The following is a 19,980-nucleotide window of genomic DNA, read 5'->3' on the forward strand; positions in this document are numbered from 1 at the left end:
AGACCTCCTAAAACCGGGACAGGTGTCGGTACATCAATGCACACGAGTCCTGGGAAAAATGGTAGCTTCATACGAAGCGATTCCATTCGGAAGGTTCCACGCAAGGACTTTCCAGTGGGACCTGTTGGACAAATGGTCCGGGTCCCATCTCCAGATGCAACAGCGGATAACCCTGTCTGCAAGGACCAGGGTGTCGCTGCTGTGGTGGCTGCAGAGGGCTCATCTACTAGAGGGCCGCAGATTCGGAATACAGGACTGGGTCCTGGTGACCACGGATGCCAGCCTTCGGGGCTGGGGCGCAGTCACACAGGGAAGAAATTTCCAAGGACTGTGGTCAAATCAGGAGATTTCGCTTCACATAAATATTCTAGAGCTACGGGCCATTTACAATGCCCTAAGCCAAGCAAGGCCCCTGCTTCAGAACCAGCCGGTACTGATCCAATCAGACAACATCACGGCGGTCGCCCATGTAAACAGACAGGGCGGCACAAGAAGCAGGAGGGCAATGGCAGAAGCCACAAGGATTCTCCGATGGGCGGAAAATCATGTGTTAGCACTGACAGCAGTGTTCATTCCGGGAGTGGACAACTGGGAAGCAGACTTCCTCAGCAGGCACGACCTCCACCCGGGAGAATGGGGACTTCATCCAGAAGTCTTCCAAATGCTGGTAAACCGGTGGGAAAGACCACAGGTGGACATGATGGCGTCCCGCCTCAACAAAAAGCTGAAAAGATATTGCGCCAGGTCAAGGGACCCTCAGGCGATCGCTGTGGACGCTCTAGTAACACCGTGGGTGTACCAGTCGGTTTATGTGTTTCCTCCTCTGCCTCTCATTCCCAAGGTACTGAGAATAATACGAAGGCGAGGAGTGAAAACTATACTCGTGGTTCCGGATTGGCCAAGAAGAGCTTGGTACCCGGAACTTCAAGAGATGCTTTCAGAGGACCCTTGGCCTCTGCCGCTCAGACAGGACCTGCTGCAGCAGGGGCCTTGTCTGTTCCAAGACTTACCGCGGCTACGTTTGACGGCATGGCGGTTGAACACCGGATCCTGAAGGAAAAGGGCATTCCGGAGGAAGTCATCCCTACCCTGATCAATGCCAGGAAGGATGTCACCGTAAAACATTATCACCGCATTTGGCGGAAATATGTTGCTTGGTGTGAGGCCAGGAAGGCCCCAACGGAGGAATTTCAACTGGGTCGATTCCTGCATTTCCTGCAAGCAGGGGTGACGTTGGGCCTCAAATTGGGGTCCAGTAAGGTCCAGATTTCGGCCCTGTCGATTTTCTTCCAAAAAGAACTGGCTTCACTGCCTGAAGTTCAGACTTTTGTCAAAGGAGTTCTGCGTATTCAGCCTCCTTTTGTGCCCCCAGTGGCACCTTGGGATCTCAATGTGGTTTTTGAGTTCCTGAAATCACATTGGTTTGAACCACTGAAGACTGTGGATTTGAAATATCTCACGTGGAAAGTGGTCATGCTGTTGGCTCTGGCTTCGGCCAGGCGTGTGTCAGAATTGGCGGCTTTGTCCTATAAAAGCCCTTATTTGATTTTCCATATGGATAGGGCAGAGTTGAGGACTCGTCCTCAGTTTCTCCCGAAGGTGGTATCAGCGTTTCACTTGAACCAGCCTATTGTGGTGCCTGCGGCTACTAGGAACTTGGAGGATTCCACGTTACTGGACGTAGTCAGGGCCCTGAAAATTTATGTTTCCAGGACGGCTGGAGTCAGGAAAACTGACTCGCTGTTTATCCTGTATGCACCCAACAAACTGGGTGCTCCTGCTTCTAAGCAGACTATCGCGCGCTGGATTTGTAGCACTATTCAGCTGGCGCATTCTGCGGTGGGACTACCGCAGCCTAAATCTGTAAAAGCCCATTCCACAAGGAAGGTGGGCTCATCTTGGGCGGCTGCCCGAGGGGTCTCGGCTTTACAACTTTGCCGAGCTGCTACTTGGTCAGGGGCAAACACGTTTGCAAAATTCTACAAATTTGATACCCTGGCTGAGGAGGACCTTGAGTTCTCTCATTCGGTGTTGCAGAGTCGTCCGCACTCTCCCGCCCGTTTGGGAGCTTTGGTATAATCCCCATGGTCCTTACGGAGTCCCCAGCATCCACTAGGACGTCAGAGAAAATAAGAATTTACTCACCGGTAATTCTATTTCTCGTAGTCCGTAGTGGATGCTGGGCGCCCATCCCAAGTGCGGATTGTCTGCAATACTTGTAAATAGTTATTGTTACACAAATCGGGTTGTTATTGCGAGCCATCTGTTCAGAGGCTCCGTTGTTATCATACTGTTAACCGGGGTTCCTATCACAAGTTATATGGTGTGATTGGTGTGGCTGGTATGAGTCTTACCCGGGATTCAAAATCCTTCCTTATTGTGTCAGCTCTTCCGGGCACAGTGTCCTAACTGAGGCTTGGAGGAGGGTCATAGGGGGAGGAGCCAGTGCACACCAGATAGACCTAAATCTTTCTTTAGATGTGCCCAGTCTCCTGCGGAGCCGTCTATTCCCCATGGTCCTTACGGAGTCCCCAGCATCCACTACGGACTACGAGAAATAGAAGTACCGGTGAGTAAATTCTTATTATAAGAAGGTTCAAGTTCAAGATGGAATCGCTCAGGGCGGTGATTGCAAGCCTGGACGAGGGGGATTACATGGTATCACTGGACATCAAGGATGCTTACCTGCATGTCCCCATTTACCCTCCTCACCAGGAGTACCTCAGATTTGTGGTACAGGACTGTCATTACCAATTCCAGACGTTGCCTTTTGGTCTGTCCACGGCACCGAGGGTATTTACCAAGGTAATGGCCGAAATGATGATACTCCTTCGGAAAAAGGGAGTTTTAATTATCCCGTACTTGGACGATCTCCTTATAAAGGCGAGGTCCAGGGAACAGTTGTTGATCGGAGTAGCACTAGCTCAGGAAGTGCTACAACAGCACGGCTGGATCCTGAATATTCCAAAGTCGCAGCTGGTTCCTACAACGCGTCTACTGTTCCTGGGGATGGTTCTGGACACAGAACAGAAAAAAGTGTTTCTCCCGGAGGAGAAGGCCAAGGAGTTGTCATCTCTAGTCAGAGACCTCCTAAAACCAAAACAGGTGTCGGTGCACCACTGCACGCAAGTCCTGGGAAAGATGGTGGCTTCTTACGAAGCAATTCCATTCGGAAGGTTCCATGCAAGGATCTTTCAGTGGGATCTGTTGGACAAGTGGTCCGGATCGCATCTTCAGATGCATCGGCTGATAACCCTGTCTCCAAGGGCCAGGGTGTCGCTGCTGTGGTGGCTGCAGAGTGCTCATCTTCTAGAGGGCCGCAGATTCGGCATACAGGACTGGATCCTGGTGACCACGGATGCCAGCCTTCGAGGTTGGGGGGCAGTCACACAGGGAAGAAACTTCCAGGGACAATGGTCGAGTCAGGAGACTTCCCTACACATAAATATTCTGGAACTAAGGGCCATTTACAATGCCCTAAGTCAGGCAAGACCCCTGCTTCAACACCAGCCGGTGCTGATCCAGTCAGACAACATCACGGCGGTCGCCCATGTAAACCGACAGGGCGGCACAAGAAGCAGGATGGCGATGGCAGAAGCCACAAGGATTCTCCGATGGGCGGAAAATCATGTGTTAGCACTGTCAGCAGTGTTTATTCCCGGAGTGGACAACTGGGAAGCAGACTTTCTCAGCAGACACGACCTCCACCCGGGAGAGTGGGGACTTCATCCAGAAGTCTTCCAAATGGTTGTACACCGGTGGGAAAGGCCACAGGTGGACATGATGGCGTCCCGCCTCAACAAAAAGCTAAAAAGATATTGCGCCAGGTCAAGGGACCCTCAGGCGATAGCTGTGGATGATCTAGTGACACCGTGGGTGTACCAGTCGGTTTATGTGTACCCTCCTCTGCCTATCATACCCAAGGTACTGAGAATAATAAGAAGGAGAGGAGTAAGAACTATACTTGTGGTTCCGGATTGGCCAAGAAGAGCTTGGTACCCAGAACTTCAAGAAATGATCTCAGAGGACCCATGGCCTCTGCCGCTCAGACAGGACCTGCTGCAGCAGGGGCCCTGTCTGTTCCATGACTTACCGCGGCTGCGTTTGACGGCATGGCGGTTGAACACCGGATCCTAAAAGAAAAGGGCATTCCGGAGGAAGTCATCCCTACGCTGATTAAAGCTAGGAAGGAGGTGACCGCAAACCATTATCACCGCATATGGCGAAAATATGTTGCGTGGTGTGAGGCCAGAAGGGCCCCAACGGAGGAATTTCAGCTGGGTCGATTTCTACACTTCCTACAGTCAGGGGTGACTATGGGCCTCAAATTAGGTTCCATTAAGGTCCAGATTTCGGCTCTGTCGATTTTCTACCAAAAAGAACTGGCTTCACTGCCTGAAGTTCAGACGTTTGTTAAAGGAGTGCTGCATATTCAGCCCCCTTTTGTGCCTCCAGTGGCACCTTGGGATCTCAACGTGGTGTTGGATTTCCTTAAGTCACATTGGTTTGAGCCACTTAAAACCGTGGAACTAAAATATCTCACGTGGAAAGTGGTCATGCTGTTGGCCTTGGCTTCGGCCAGGCGTGTGTCAGAATTGGCGGCTTTGTCATATAAAAGCCCTTATCTGATTTTTCATATGGATAGGGCGGAATTGAGGACTCGTCCCCAATTTCTTCCTAAGGTGGTATCAGCTTTTCATTTGAACCAACCTATTGTGGTGCCTGCGGCTACTAAGGACTTGGAGGATTCCAAGTTGCTGGACGTAGTCAGGGCCCTGAAAATCTATGTTTCCAGGACGGCTGGAGTCAGGAAAACTGACTCGCTATTTATCCTGTATGCGGCCAACAAGTTGGGTGCTCCTGCTTCAAAGCAGTCTATTGCTCGCTGGATCTGTAGTACGATTCAACTTGCACATTCTGCGGCTGGACTGCCGCATCCTAAATCTGTAAAAGCCTATTCCACGAGGAAAGTGGGCTCTTCTTGGGCGGCTGCCCGAGGGTTCTCGGCTTTACAACTTTGCCGAGCTGCTACTTGGTCGGGTTTAAACACATTTGCTAAATTCTACAAGTTTGATTCCCTGGCTGAGGAGGACCTTGAGTTTGCTCATTCGGTGCTGCAGAGTCATCCGCGCACTCCCGCCCGTTTGGGAGCTTTGGTATGATCCCCATGGTCCTTACGGAGTCCCCAGCATCTACTAGGACGTCAGAGAAAATAAGAATTTACTCACCGGTAATTCTATTTCTCGTAGTCCGTAGTGGATGCTGGGCGCCCGTCCCAAGTGCGGATTGTCTGCAATACTTGTATATAGTTATTGCCTAACTAAAGGGTTGTTGTTATGAGCCATCTGTTCGTGAGGCTCAGTTGTTGTTCATACTGTTAACTGGATATAGTATCACGAGTTGTACGGTGTGATTGGTGTGGCTGGTATGAGTCTTACCCGGGATTCCAAATCCCTTCCTTATTGTGTCAGCTCTTCCGGGCACAGTTCCTAACTGAGGTCTGGAGGAGGGGCATAGAGGGAGGAGCCAGTGCACACCAGGTAGTCCTAAATCTTTCTTAGTTGTGCCCAGTCTCCTGCGGAGCCGCTATTCCCCATGGTCCTTACGGAGTCCCCAGCATCCACTACGGACTACGAGAAATAGAATTACCGGTGAGTAAATTCTTATTATAAGAAGGTGTTGTCTTCCAAAATGGCCAAGTATTGATTTCTTTATTTATTATACTGTACTGCTGGTGTATATGTAATTGTCTGAAATAGTAAAAGTAGCATTGTATTGTAGGTTTATCCATTCACCTCTTTAATAATGCATATATGACAGTTACAGAGGTTCTGTGTCTGATGCATAGATACCATTTAATCCGTCAGCCAGCCACAGAATAGTCTGTAAACATAGCACATTGTTGATGGATGCTGAAAATGGACCTCGGTTTTGAAAACTCTGTAATCAGTAGTAAAAGTGATTGCATTGGAACGTTATTAGTGCTCATATGTTTAAACCATCGTGAAACTGTGGGCCTGATTCAGAGTGGTATGCTATTGTGCATGTATACTGTGCATGTGCTGTGATCACACTGCGCATGTGTTAAGGTGCCTTTGCAAATCCACTCACAGTGAGAATTTCATTGTAGAAAGGTTGACGGGAAGTGAGCGCTTAGGGGTGGTAATGGGGAGTGGCAGCGAAAACGCAGGTGTGTCATGGCATTTTTGGGGCGTATAAGCTAAGGCTATCCCACTTACCCTGCATAGATCAGCCCCCTGGTCTCGGGGTGGATGTAGTTCTAATGCTTGATGATGTCCTCAATATAATTTCTCAGTTATGGGATTATGCAACACGTTTCCCTACGTTGCTTTGAATTAATATGGCTCAGATTAGTAATTAGTAAAGTAACAGTGGGAAATAAAAATGTATATTTGTTAGGCATGATTATTCTCTTGTACTGCAATCCCACAAATAATCATGCAGTGCATTGGCATGTGGGTGTTCCCTAAGTAAAAGTTGGAATGACCACTCATATTTGTAAGATGAACAGTGCACCTTGCATCTCCTGTAGCTTTCCAAGTGATATCTATTGGTAGGCACTAGAGTGGGTCAGAGCTGTGCAAATTCCTGTGGCAAGACTTCTGGCGTAACTGTTATGTCATTTCTATGTTCCCTTGCTACATAAAAGACCCTATTGGCTCCTAGATCTGAACACACATTTCTGAATTTGTATTAATTTTCTGCCCTGGTGTGCATTATCTATGCTCTATTCTCTTGATCTGGAATTATGAAAGTGTTTAGTGATTAGTCAGTAAGTAACCAGTCTATGTTACAGACTCGGGGCTTGTTGTTGTTTTTTTTTTTTTTTTTTATTATTATGTAAGTTATGCAGTAAGTGTATACTACTATTTGTATTTATACCTATTTGTCTTCCAATACTCATGCGTCTATATTTATATTTTCCTTTTTAGTTTCTGGATACTCCTGCCAGCCCAACATCCGAAATCCCAGTTGCCATGGAAACACAGGCTTCCTGCACACAAAAGGAGACTTTATTTGGTACTGTATTAATATTATTTATTCTTATTATACAATAGTCTGAAGATTTGCAGTACGTTAACAAAAACAAAATACGTTAATTTTAAGTCTTGCTAAATATAATTTGATAAAGCATATGCTTTAGGAAATAAAATTTGTTTTAAGGTGTAGAGAAGGCAAAATGATATTTCACCCCACTGACTAGTACATGTTGAAAGACAGCAAATTTCTTATCAGGTTTTGTTGCAAAACTTTAAATGTCAGGCAGTTATGCCAGCTGCAGCATCTGTGGCGCTGTTTTGCCGGTTTTATTAATATTCTTCTAAGTGCAGCCAGTCAGTCAAAATACCACACACACTGCTAAAGAACTAACTGTATCAGGAAGTTGTGTATCATTAATTTTGGAGCGGACATCAAAGGGAATTCCAGCTGTACACATTACCATCTATTCTAATTGGCAATTTTCAATAATTCTGCCCCACTCCTTCTATGGGTTGTGAGGAAAGTTTAGTAAAGAAACTGGTCCCAAAGTGCCTTCTCCCTACAGTTTCCAAGGAAGTAAGTGGATATCAAAGGAAACGCCCACATGAATTCAGACTGTTCAAATATAGGTTAATCCCAAACTGATTGGGAAGGAATCCATCCCATGCATATATCACCCTGCTATTGAGGTGAATTTGCTTTACAGCTTTATAATATGCAGAATACTATTTAGACACATTTTGGAAGCCATTTATGATTTATCCCATGAAATATTTGATTCCTGTAATAATCCTTACTATAACTATTCTAAATTATATTTGGGCAAAGGGTTTTAGTAAATGGGTAGTCACCTTAATTTCTCTTGACTTGTCTTCTTAGTGTTTTTTTTGTGTGTGTTTTTTTTGTGTAATATGATTTAGATTCAACACAAAAGCTTCCAGATTTCACTCTTTCTGAACTTGGATCCCTGTCACCAAATTTAATGCGTGGTGTAGTTCAGCAGCCAACACCCGGTAAGATAGTTAAGTTATTCCAGGGTTTAGTGTGTAATTTTAAAGGACCAATGTCATGTGCACGTATTGGAACTACCTTTCTGGTTATATCCCTACTGTTGTGTATGCTGCCAGTCAGTCAAAATGCTAGAGATTTAACAAATTGGTTCACCGCTAAAAATGGATGGTGTCCGTAGGAAAAAAATAGAAAGATGCCAAACTACGTTTTTATAAAAAAAAATAAAAAAATATATATATATATATATATATATATATATATATATATATATATATATATATATATAATGTGTGTGTGCATAATTTCTTTTATCCCTCCTTGTTTACACTAGAAATGGAGGGATTTCACACTGAATGCACTTTTTAATTAAATATCAGAATAGCTGCTAATTCTGAAAAATTGCATGTCTACAGCCCAAATTAATAGCTTCAATATAAGACTGCGTGTGCTCAAAACAATGCAACACTCAACACCAGCCTGATTCTGTCTTTACTATGTACCGTATATTGACCAGATATGACCAGCCCAGTATTAAGTCACTTGCTTAAATCTGTAGTATATATATTTGTTTTATAGTGGAATATCATGGGGGAGTTATGCTGGGAACACAGTTTTCTGGCCAATCGGCCTGATATAAGCAGTTATTTATTTATTAGCAGTTTCTTATATACTGTAGCACATCATATTCCGTTGCGCTTTACAATTAGAACAACAGTTATAAAACAAAACTGGGCAAACGACAGACGGACATAGGGTTAGGAAGGCCCTGCTCGCAAGCTTACAATCTATAGGGAAATAGGGATTAATACCCAAGGATAGATGCTACCTGTTACATAATGGTTCCCCAGATTGCTTGGTTCTTAATGGGTTGCATGATATGATCATCCAGCAATGTTGGAAGATAAAATGTAAGGTTATGTGGACTGTACAGAGAAGATGTAACTGGATGTGGGTAGGTCTGAAATTTGATAGGCTTGTCTGAAGAGATGAGTTTTCAGGGAACATTTAAAGGTTTGGAGACTAGAGGTGAGTCTTATTGTGCATGGGAGGGCATTCCACAGAGTGGGTGAAGCCCAGGTAAAGTCCTGTAATTTTGAGTGGGAACAGGTAATACATGTGGATTAGAGACGCAGATATTGAGCGGAGAGGTCTGGTAGGGAGATATTAGTTCAGCTCTATAATTGAAGCATGTATGTGGGCGACCAATCTGAAAAGATCGGTCGGGCGTGCCGGATCGTCCAGCATGTCCCTCCAATGCAATATATTTCTTTTTCATCCACTAGGGGTCACTGGAGTACTCTTGGGATATGGACGGGCTTCCGTAGGAAACAGCACTGAATATTTAAATTAGTAACACTCCACCCCTCCATATCCCTGAGCACTTACTCAGTGTTTTTTCTGTGCTGAACGTGGTAGCAGCTTAATACCTGAAGTCACGGTTTTGTTGAAGAAACTTTTATTTTTATTTTTATTTTTTCTACTATTTGTACACATCCCTTTCCCCCTTCCAAAAGGCAGGGTCAGGGATAGTGCAGCTGCTGATAGCAGCACGGGCGTGTCGGGCCTCTCTGAAAGAGCTCCCTCACAGCCCTCACATCCTCCTGCACTGGCTGGCCGGCGCTTACTGAAAAGCCCCGTCGGAGCCTCCGCACGTCTGCAGGAGTAAGGTATGTGAAACGGGGCGGTCAGCTCCCGCTGCCGCCCCGACGTGTGGGGACATAGTGTTTGATGACCCCTCTCAGGCGGCTCTCCCCGCTCAGGCGCCCGCACGTTCGGCCACAGACCTCCGTGCAGGCACCGCGGCTCTCCCCGCTCAGGCCTCCGTGCAGGCACCGCGGCTCTCCCCGCTCAGGCGCCCGCACGTTCGGCCACAGACCTCCGTGCAGGCACCTCTGATCGACTCTCACAGGCCGCCGCCCGCCGCAGCGCTAGCTTGATTAGCTGACCGCCAGCTATTATACAGGAGCCCACCGCTGGGAAACACGAGGCACATAGCGCTCTACGATACCCGCTGGGGGCCCACACGCTGCGCTGCCGCTGTAATAAGCTAAAAGAGCAGGCAGCCTTTACATGGGGGACAATAATAATAAAGCAGAGAAATATTGCAGCAGCAGGGGAATTGTTACAGTATAATCAGTGAATGTAACCAGCACTGTGATTATATGTATAAGTATAACATGGCAGCCATTTTTAACATGCTTCCTGTATCTTCCTCTGTGATTCCAGAAGATTCCTGTCTTACATCTCTACACCACCGGAGGCACAGGGGTGTTAGTGGGAATTTGGGATCAAATTTCATAGTACTGGCCACGTGTACTGCACTTGGCCAGATTTATATACAGAGACACCTTACTGCTATTTTACTGAGTCGTGCAAGTGTCTGTTTTTTGTGTATTGTATTGTCTGTCGCCATAATGAGTAAGGCACCAGCAAAAACTAAAAAGCATATTTGCAAAGTATGTGGCAGTGTGTTACCGGATGGATCTGCCACATGTAAAGTATGTTTTGTGGATTCCGTTCAGAATACCATTTCGCCTCCTGTTTTACAACCAATTTCCTCACCGGACCCTCCGTGGGGTATGTTAGTAAATGTACTGGAGAGATTTCAGACAGAAATGACCGCGGCTCGTCTGGAACGAGAAACGTTAAGATCTGAGTCTAGGGTGAGACCGCCAGAACTACCGGAGGCGTCTCAGCCTTGCGTACGGTCCAAATCCATTTTGGGCAAACGGGATAATTTTCATATGTCTTATGATTTTCCAGTGTCTGCTATGTTGCATTCTGACGATTCCATCCCAGACCTCACGGAACACGATGAGGGTGAGGAGGGCGAAGTGGAGTCAGATGGCGAGGATGTTAACAGTTCCGGCATTGATGATCTCATCAGAGCGGTACGGCAGTCGCTAAGGTTTCCTGAAGCTGAACAGCCTCTCACCAATGATCAGGTCGTATTTACTAAACGACGGAAGACGCCAGTAAGTTTTCCTGTGTCGGATTCTCTAAATCAGATGTTAGTAGAAACAAGACAGAATCCAGATAAACGGTTTTCTATACCTCGCAGATTTAAGTCTAGTTATCCTTTTCCAGACTCGGTAACGTGTACATGGGAGAATCCACCAATAGTTGATTCTTCAGTGTCAAAGCTTACCAAGAAATTAACCATACCAGTGCCAGCAGCTACTACGCTTAAAGATCCTTCAGATCGCAAGATAGAAACTATGCTAAAAAGCATGTATGTAGCAGCAGGTGTGATGCTAAGACCTGGATTGGTTGGCATTTGGGTAACTAAGGCGCTCATAATATGGCTTACAGAACTCAAATCTGTTTTACAGGACGAAAACCAGATAATTCAGGTAAATCAAATGATTGAGGCTGTAGAGTATCTCTGTACAGCGTCCACTGACGTCTGTCAGCTCACTTCTCGTATTTCATCTTCGCTAGTTACGGCACGAAGAGCACTCTACCTGCGTACTTATCAGGCGGAGGCAGAGGTCAAACGAAGTATAGAGGCGTTGCCTTACGATGGCAAGAAGTTGTTTGGGCCAGAATTGGACGCATGGATTAAGGAGGCTACGGGAGGTAAGTCTGTGTTCTTACCATTGCCTCCACCTGCGCCAAGAAGAAGGTACGCTGGACCTTCGTTCAGATCCTTTAGACCTCAGCCCTTTCGAGGACGTGGCAGAGGATCAGCCACGCCTGCTAGACGTGGTCGAGGACGTGGTTTCCATCAAACCAACACAACTCGCCAAGACGCTAAGGTTACCGACAAGCCAGTGGCATGACGGGTTACCAGCCCATCTCGGTTCTCCAATTGTGGGAGCACGCCTTCAGACGTTCCAGGGGGCGTGGTTCCACACATCCGCGGAGGGCTGGATTCGCAATTTAGTGTTAAAAGGTTACAAAATAGAGTTCGACTGTCTGCCGCCTCTGCGGTTTTTCAAGACAGGCTTGCCTCTGTCGGACGACAAGAGGACAGTTTTGCAAATTGCCATTCAGTCCTTACTGGATTCGGCAGTGTTGATTCCGGTCCCTGTACACCAACAGGGTCAGGGTTATTATTCAAGTCTATTTGTGGTCCCGAAGCCGGATGGCTCAGTCAGACCAATATTGAACTTAAAGGGCCTCAATCAGTACGTAACTTACTACAGATTCAAAATGGAGTCTCTACGTTCGGTGATTGCGGGGTTAGAGACCAAGGAATTTATGATTGCGCTAGACCTCAAGGATGCGTACTTACACATTCCAATTTGGCAGCCTCATCAGAAATTCTTACGATTTGCAATACGCCAGAACCATTACCAGTTTCAGGCTCTGCCGTTTGGCCTGTCATCAGCGCCTCGGGTATTCACCAAAGTAATGTCGGTGATGATAGCTCACCTCAGATCCCTGGGAGTGACAATAGTTCCGTATTTAGACGATCTGCTCATCAAAGCTCCGTCTCAACAGATACTTACCCAACATGCGCTGCTAACTTACAATGTACTGGTTCACCACGGTTGGATTGTAAATTTCAAGAAATCACATCTGATTCCGTCTCAACGCCTTCAGTTCCTAGGTATGATTCTCGATACGGTCAATCAAAGGATTTACCTACCACAACAAAAAGTACAAATGCTACGCCATCTAGTACAATTAGTACTCAAACCACGCACAGTGTCGGTACACTTGTGCATTCGCCTGTTAGGCACAATGGTGGCAGCTTTCGAGGCGCTTCAGTTCGGGAGATTTCACTCTCGTCCATTTCAGCTGAACGTGCTTGCCCAGTGGTCGTGGTCGGGCTCGCATCTGCAGATTCACCACAGAGTGAGGTTGTCACCAATAGCAAGAGTTTCTCTGCTATGGTGGCTCAAGGAACACAATTTAACCGCAGGAAGACGGTTCGGAGTTTGCAATTGGATAATTCTAACTACGGACGCCAGTCTCAGAGGTTGGGGAGCGGTAATTCAAAATTGTCAGCTCCAGGGTCTCTGGGCGGATCACGAGAAATTGCTGTCGATAAATGTTCTAGAACTCCGCGCAATTTTCAATTCGCTACGACAAGCAGTGCATATGATTCGCTCTCAGCCTGTCCAAGTGCAATCGGACAATGCGACGGCGGTCGCATACATCAACAAACAAGGAGGAACGAGAAGCAGCATGGCAATGCGGGAAGTAGCTCGAATCCTCAATTGGGCGGAATGCCACCAGGTGATATTGTCGGCCGTGTTCATTCCGGGAGTGGACAACTGGGAAGCGGATTATCTCAGTCGTCGGGATTTTCACCCAGGCGAATGGTCATTAAATCCAGAAGTGTTTCACATGTTGGTTCAGCGATGGGGTTATCCTCAGGTGGACCTGATGGCATCTCGACACAATCATCAAACGCTCCAGTATGTGTCCAGAACAAGAGATCCAAAGGCAGTCGCGGTGGATGCTCTCACTGTCGCGTGGCCGTACAGTCTTGTGTATCTGTTTCCACCGTTTCCGCTGCTCCCTCTGGTGCTAAAACGGATCAAAAGAGAGTCGCTCACAGTCATACTAGTGGCGCCGCATTGGCCTCGGAGAGCTTGGTTCTCGGATCTTCGAGGATTACTCGCAGACGATCCGTGGCCGCTCCCGATACGTCCAGACCTGTTACAACAGGGTCCGTTTCTTTACCCCGATTTAGCGCGGCTGCGTCTGACGGGGTGGCTGTTGAGACCGCCCTCTTAAAAAGAGAGGGCATTCCAGATTCAGTTATACCAACCATGTTACGAGCTAGGAAGCCGGTTACGGCAGCTCATTATTACAGAATATGGCGTGCCTATATAGGTTGGTGTGAAGCTCGGAAATTTCCGACATCAGCTTTCAAGTTATGCCGCCTTTTGTTGTTTCTACAAACAGGGTTAGATGGAGGATTGCGTTTATCTACACTAAAGGTGCAGGTATCTGCTTTGTCAATTTACTTTCAAAGACGATTGGCTCTATTGCCGTCTATACGCACTTTTCTACAAGGTGTACTCAGGGTACAGCCTCCATTCATTCCACCTACAGCGCCATGGGACTTGAATCTGGTTTTGGAGTTCTTACAGTCTTCATATTTTGAACCCTTACAACAAGTGGATATAAAGTTTCTCACTTGGAAAACAATTTTTCTCTTAGCCTTAGCTTCGGCAAGGCGTGTTTCAGATTTGGGTGCCTTGTCATGCAAGCCACCGTATTTGGTGTTTCATGATGACAGAGCGGAACTTCGGACGAATCCCGCCTTCTTACCAAAGGTAGTGTCATCTTTTCACATCAATCAACCAATAGTAGTTCCTGTGTTGACAGCACATTCTGGAACTCTGGATGTGGTTCGCGCATTACGCGTTTATGTATCCCGAACGTCTTCAGTTCGTAAGACGGATACGTTATTTGTTCTCTATGATGCTGCCAAGATGGGTTGGCCAGCATCTAAACAAACTTTATCCAGATGGATAAAACTGACCATACGCCAGGCATACCTTCATGCTAGGTTACAACCGCCTACGTCAGTAACCGCTCATTCCACACGTTCTGTGGGAACTTCATGGGCAGCTGGTCGTGGGGCTTCTGCGACACAGCTTTGCCGGGCGGCTACATGGTCTTCAGTGCACACGTTTGTGCGCTTTTACAAGTTTGATACTTTTGCGGCATCAGCATCTAGCTTTGGCCGCCTAGTGTTACAAGTGCCAAACAGCTCTCCCGCCCACGGGGGAAGCTTTGGTACGTCCCAAGAGTACTCCAGTGACCCCTAGTGGATGAAAAAGAAAATAGGATTTTGGTACTTACCAGGTAAATCCTTTTCTTTGAATCCATAGGGGGCACTGGACGCCCACCCAGAGCAGTTTTACCTACTTGTGGTTAGTTCTGAGGATCTTATGGTAACACACTTTCACCGACTGGTTCAAGTTACAAGTGCTGGTTAGGGTGTCAACTGTTAGTTGTCAGTAACGTTATGTGTTAACTTCGTTATTGTCAGTTATGTTATATGTAATACTCCATTATTAACCTCTCTTAATTCCTGTTCGGCTCAGTAAAAAACACTGAGTAAGTGCTCAGGGATATGGAGGGGTGGAGTGTTACTAATTTAAATATTCAGTGCTGTTTCCTACGGAAGCCCGTCCATATCCCAAGAGTACTCCAGTGCCCCCTATGGATTCAAAGAAAAGGATTTACCTGGTAAGTACCAAAATCCTATTTTTATAAGTGTCCGGTCGGCTGCATCAGTCAGTGTATGCCTTACCGCAGCTGACCGATGAACCGTTCCTTCACATGGGAAGGAACGGGGTAATGTCTCTTTCCCGGGGGCAGAGCGCTGATATTAGGTGACATACACTGTGAAAGATCTCACGGTGTATGTCCTGGATATCGGCTGTGGCAGATAAAATGCCTGTCGGTCTAACAGGCGTTTTATCTGCTTGTGTATGCCCAGCATTAGTTCTATTGCTTGTTGTATGATAACACAGATGGCAGATTATGTTCCAGTTCTAGGGGACAGAGCTCTGGTAAAAAAATAAATAAAAATAATTTGAATGAGATTATGCTTATTGATTTTAATTTTTTTTGTTAATGATAATCCACACAGGTTCCATTTGTACTGCGGTGGGGATGCCACCTTTGCAACACTCTGGTTCTCTTGGTAACAGACAGAGTGACACAACAAAGGTTTCTTTGGTGCCAAATACTGCCGGCTTGCAATCATCGAGCAGAAATCAGGCTCCTAGAATGCCAGTGTCTTCTGTGCTCACCACAATGCATCTTCCGCAGCAGCAGCTACTTGCTGACTCTCAATCTCTGAAAGGGAATCCGCAGGCGTTCAGCATTCCTAACGTACAATCTGCCCAAAGCCAACTTTCCCAGCAGCCCCAAGACAAGCTGTTAGGCCAATCTTCCTTGAAAACTACCTCACAACTGGTATGTGTACAGTGTGATCTAAGCTAACGTTTACTGCTAGGTCTTCTTTTTCTGTTCAGGCTATTTTAGCATTTTTACCATGGTTTCCAACTCCCTTATTTCCTCTCTTGTCAAATGATTACACTGTTCTTTTCATTTTATATGTCTTATTAAATAATATATTGTTTTTAGTAGAATCTTTAAATGCCACTTCAAATTGCTTGCCAGTGAGTATGTATATTTTGTTTCTCGGACAGGCTTTGTCATCTAAGTTAGGCTTTGATGCTGGAAAATCCTCATCTCCAGCTCCCTCTTCACCTACCACACCATCCAGCATTCCAGACTCTGTCCTTCCTACTGCAAATGTCTCACCCAAGAGGATGTTATCTCCTGGGGGGAGCAAAGTACTGTCTCCTTCTACAAAGTCACCTGTTCATTCAGGCACTCAGGATTCTCCGAGTCTAGCACCGGGTACAGAGGACATTTCCCAGGATCCAGTATCTAAACCACAAGAGCAGGTAAATGCAGTGCGTATTTAGTAATAAGGCCTATTGCGAACAGAAAAAAATGTCAGACAATTAAGATGTTGAATTCATATTAAGTCCGCTTCTTGTTTTTGTTGTTCTTCTTAATTTTTACATGATTAAGTTCCTACTCATCCATTTTAAACATTCATTAAGGAAGGGCCTGGTAGTTACCTCATAGTGCAAATACCTTTTAAGATCTTAGATTGTGAGATACAAGACTGGTGTGATGTGTCTCCGCAACCATGAAAGAGTCATTTTATTGTAATGCAGAGGGGGACATTAGCCTGTAGTAGATATGAGATTAATTACTCAATCTTTGTCTTGTAGGAAAATCGGATCCATCAGCGAATAGCAGAGCTTCGAAAAGAAGGCCTGTGGTCATTGAAGAGGCTACCTAGACTGATGGAGCCCTCCAGACCAAAGTCCCATTGGAATTACCTGTTAGAAGAGATGCAGTGGATGGCTGCTGACTTTGCCCAAGAAAGGATGTGGAAAATTGCCAGTGCTAAGAAGGTAATTTATGGAAGAAAACATGTTTGTTTACACATCTTTGTTCTTAACCAGGTGATTATCTACAACATGATCCTTCAACCTGTGGCCCTCCAGCTGCTGTGGAACTACACATCCCAGCATACCCTGCCTCAGTTTTAGCATACCTTAATAGCAAAACTGTGGCACAGCATGCTGGTATATATAGTACAACAGCAGCTGGAGGGCCGCAGGTTTAAGACCCGTGATCTACAATATGCCTGGCTGCATTGTAGCCTAACACAAACTTTTGTCTAGATAGCATGATCCTTAGCAGTGGCATCTGCTTCCACCTAAGTGCCTTAGAACCCTCTGTCTGATCAGGTGCTCATTAGACTTTGATCAGAGTTCAGTATAAATAATCTATTATTTATACTTTAGCTTTGAGGTTGCTAGAGAAACCAGAAGATGCCTACATCCTTTATCTCTGCAGCTGAATATTGCATGCGTGCCACGAATGAAGAAACTATTATTTCTCTAGCATCCATAAGGGGTATTGGGGACAGATTAGTATGACTGGTTATAGATGGGTCCAAAGGAGCCGGTGCACTTTACATTTCTTCAACTGGGGGTGCTGGCTCTTCCCCTCTATGCCCCCTCCAACAAGCAGTTTAGAAAAAAGTGCCCTCAAGAGAGGATGCACACTCTGCAAGCTCCAGAGTTTTTCTTCAATTCATTTAAACTTTTACTTATTTCGGTATACTGTTTGGGTAACAGCATACCTGCGCCGTGGGAGTTAGGAGGGGGAGACGGTCACCGGCCTCATGAGGTGCTGAGCCGCTTCTCCGCTGCAGGACCACCTTCCTAAGGGGCTATTTGTTCAGTGGGGCACTGCGCCTTAGCTGTCGCAGCTGCAGCTTGCCGCACACCCCTGACAGAGCCTGAAGGTGATCGTCGTAGTGAGTACAAACCGGGGGCCCCGCTAGGGGAGCCCCCCGGTTCATTGTGTGGCAGAAGCGGGGGTGAGGCGTACGGGTCCCTCTGAGTGTGACTGACGGGAGGTGTGTTGTACCAAGCATTTATGTGAGGCTACACATCGTGTGGAGACAACTTATTAGTAGCTCCGGCGCCATAGCTACATCAAAGCAGACTCTGCTTCATGTGGGCACCTTCCTCTGCATAAGCAGCAGCAGCCTCATACAGCTCCTCCAAACGGTCACAGGATCACTGGTACCGGGTGTAGAGGGGGAGAGCCGCTATTAGTGCACAGTTTACATTCCTCTGGGGAATTTTCTGTACAGCAGTATAACTGTTATATATTACTACATAAAACGCTGACCGTCTCACTGGGGCTGCACAGCTTTGGGTGCGCTGGTGTCCTCTCTTCTGTGTCTCATCTCACATGCAATAGGGCAGGCTTGTATTGTATTCAGTCTGTTTTGTATGTGTATTTTCTCTTACGTCCTAGAGTATGCTGGGGACTCCGTAAGGACCATGGGGTATAGACGGGCTCCGCAGGAGACATGGACACTATAAAGAACTTTAGAATGGGTGTGCACTGGCTCCTCCCTCTATGCCTCTCCTCCAGACCTCAGTTAGATCCTGTGCCCAGAGGAGACTGGGTGCATTACAGGGTAGCTCTCCTGAGTTTCTCTGAAAAAGAATTTTGTTAGGTTTTTTATTTTCAGGTAGCCCTGCTGGCAACAAGCTCCCTGCATCGTGGGACTGAGGAGAGAGAAGCAGACTTATTTAAATGATAGGCTCTGCTTCTTAGGCTACTGGACACCATTAGCTCCAGAGGGTCGGAACGCAGGTCTAACCCTCGACGTTCGTCCCGGAGCCGCGCCCCCGTCGTCCTCGCAGAGCCGGATGATAGAAGCCGGGTGAGTATAAGAAGAAAGAAGACTTCAAAGGCGGCAGAAGACTTCAGATCTTCTCTGAGGTAATGCGCAGCGGTAACGCTGCACGCCATTGCTCCCACACACAACACACACTGCATGGCACGGATGGGTGCAGGGCGCAGGGGGGGCGCCCTGGGCAGCAATAAAAGACCTCTAGGACTGGCTAAAAGGCATATATAAGCTTAGGTGGCAATATATATTAAATCCCCCGCCAGTATTAAACAAATTAAGCGGGACCGAAGCCCGCCGCTGAGGGGGCGGAGCCTGATCCCACAGCACTAACCAGCGCCATTTTTCTCGACAGCACATGCAGAGAAGCTGGCTCCCCGGACTCTCCCCTGCTGAACACGGTGACACAGGGCAAAAAAAGAGGGGGGGGGGGGGCACTTGTAAGGCGCAGTGAGTGTATAGGTATATACAGATAATCATAAGCGCTGTTATCTGGGAATTTTGTTCCAGTGTCAGTCGGCGCTGGGTGTGTGCTGGCATACTCTCTCTCGGTCTCTCCAAAGGGCCTTACTGGGGAACTGTCTCCATATAAATATATCACTGTGTGTGTGTGTGGGGGTGTCGGTACGCGTGTGTCGGCATGTCTGAAGCGGAAGGCTCATCTAAGGAGGAGGTGGAGCAGATGATTGTGGTGTCTCCGTCGGCAACGCCGACTCCTGATTGGTTGGACATGTGGAATGTTTTAAATGCAAATGTGACTTTGTTACATAAGAGATTAGACAAAGCAGAGTCCAGGGATAATACAGGGAGTTAATCAATGGCTTTGACGGTGTCACAGGGCCCTTCAGGGTCTCAAAAACGTCCCCTATCCCAAATAGCAGACACTGATACCGACACGGATTCTGACTCCAGTGTCGACTACGATGATACGAGGTTACACCCAAGGGTGGCCAAAAGCATTCATTATATGATTTTAGCAATAAAAGATGTTTTGCATATCGCAGATGACCCCTCTGTCCCTGACACGAGGGTACACATGTTTAAGGAAAAGAAACCTGAGGTAACCTTTCCCCCATCTCATGAGCTGAATGCGTTATTTGAAAAGGCTTGGGAAACTCCAGACAAACTGCAGATTCCCAAAAGAATTCTTATGGTGTATCCTTTCCCTGCACAGGACAGGGTACGGTGGGAGTCCTCGCCCAGGGTGGACAAGGCTTTTAACGCGCTTATCCAAGAAGGTGGCGCTACAG

At 46.8% G+C, this 19,980-nt stretch overlaps 1 protein-coding gene across 4 annotated transcripts in view; it reads left to right on the forward strand.

The window, feature by feature from the left end:
• EP400 (E1A binding protein p400) overlaps positions 1-19,980 on the forward strand; it is a 359,367-nt gene that overhangs the window by 20,840 nt on the left and 318,547 nt on the right. For all 4 annotated transcript variants that reach the window (XM_063964664.1, XM_063964662.1, XM_063964665.1 and 1 more), the window contains exons 3-7: positions 6,954-7,041; positions 7,923-8,015; positions 15,578-15,906; positions 16,143-16,403; positions 16,740-16,925. In XM_063964664.1, the coding sequence (XP_063820734.1) occupies positions 6,954-7,041; positions 7,923-8,015; positions 15,578-15,906; positions 16,143-16,403; positions 16,740-16,925 (957 nt within the window). The remainder of the gene's footprint in view (positions 1-6,953; positions 7,042-7,922; positions 8,016-15,577; positions 15,907-16,142; positions 16,404-16,739; positions 16,926-19,980) is intronic.

This window comes from Pseudophryne corroboree, chromosome 1 (assembly GCF_028390025.1).
Source record: "Pseudophryne corroboree isolate aPseCor3 chromosome 1, aPseCor3.hap2, whole genome shotgun sequence".
NCBI classification, from domain to species: Eukaryota; Metazoa; Chordata; class Amphibia; order Anura; family Myobatrachidae; genus Pseudophryne; species Pseudophryne corroboree.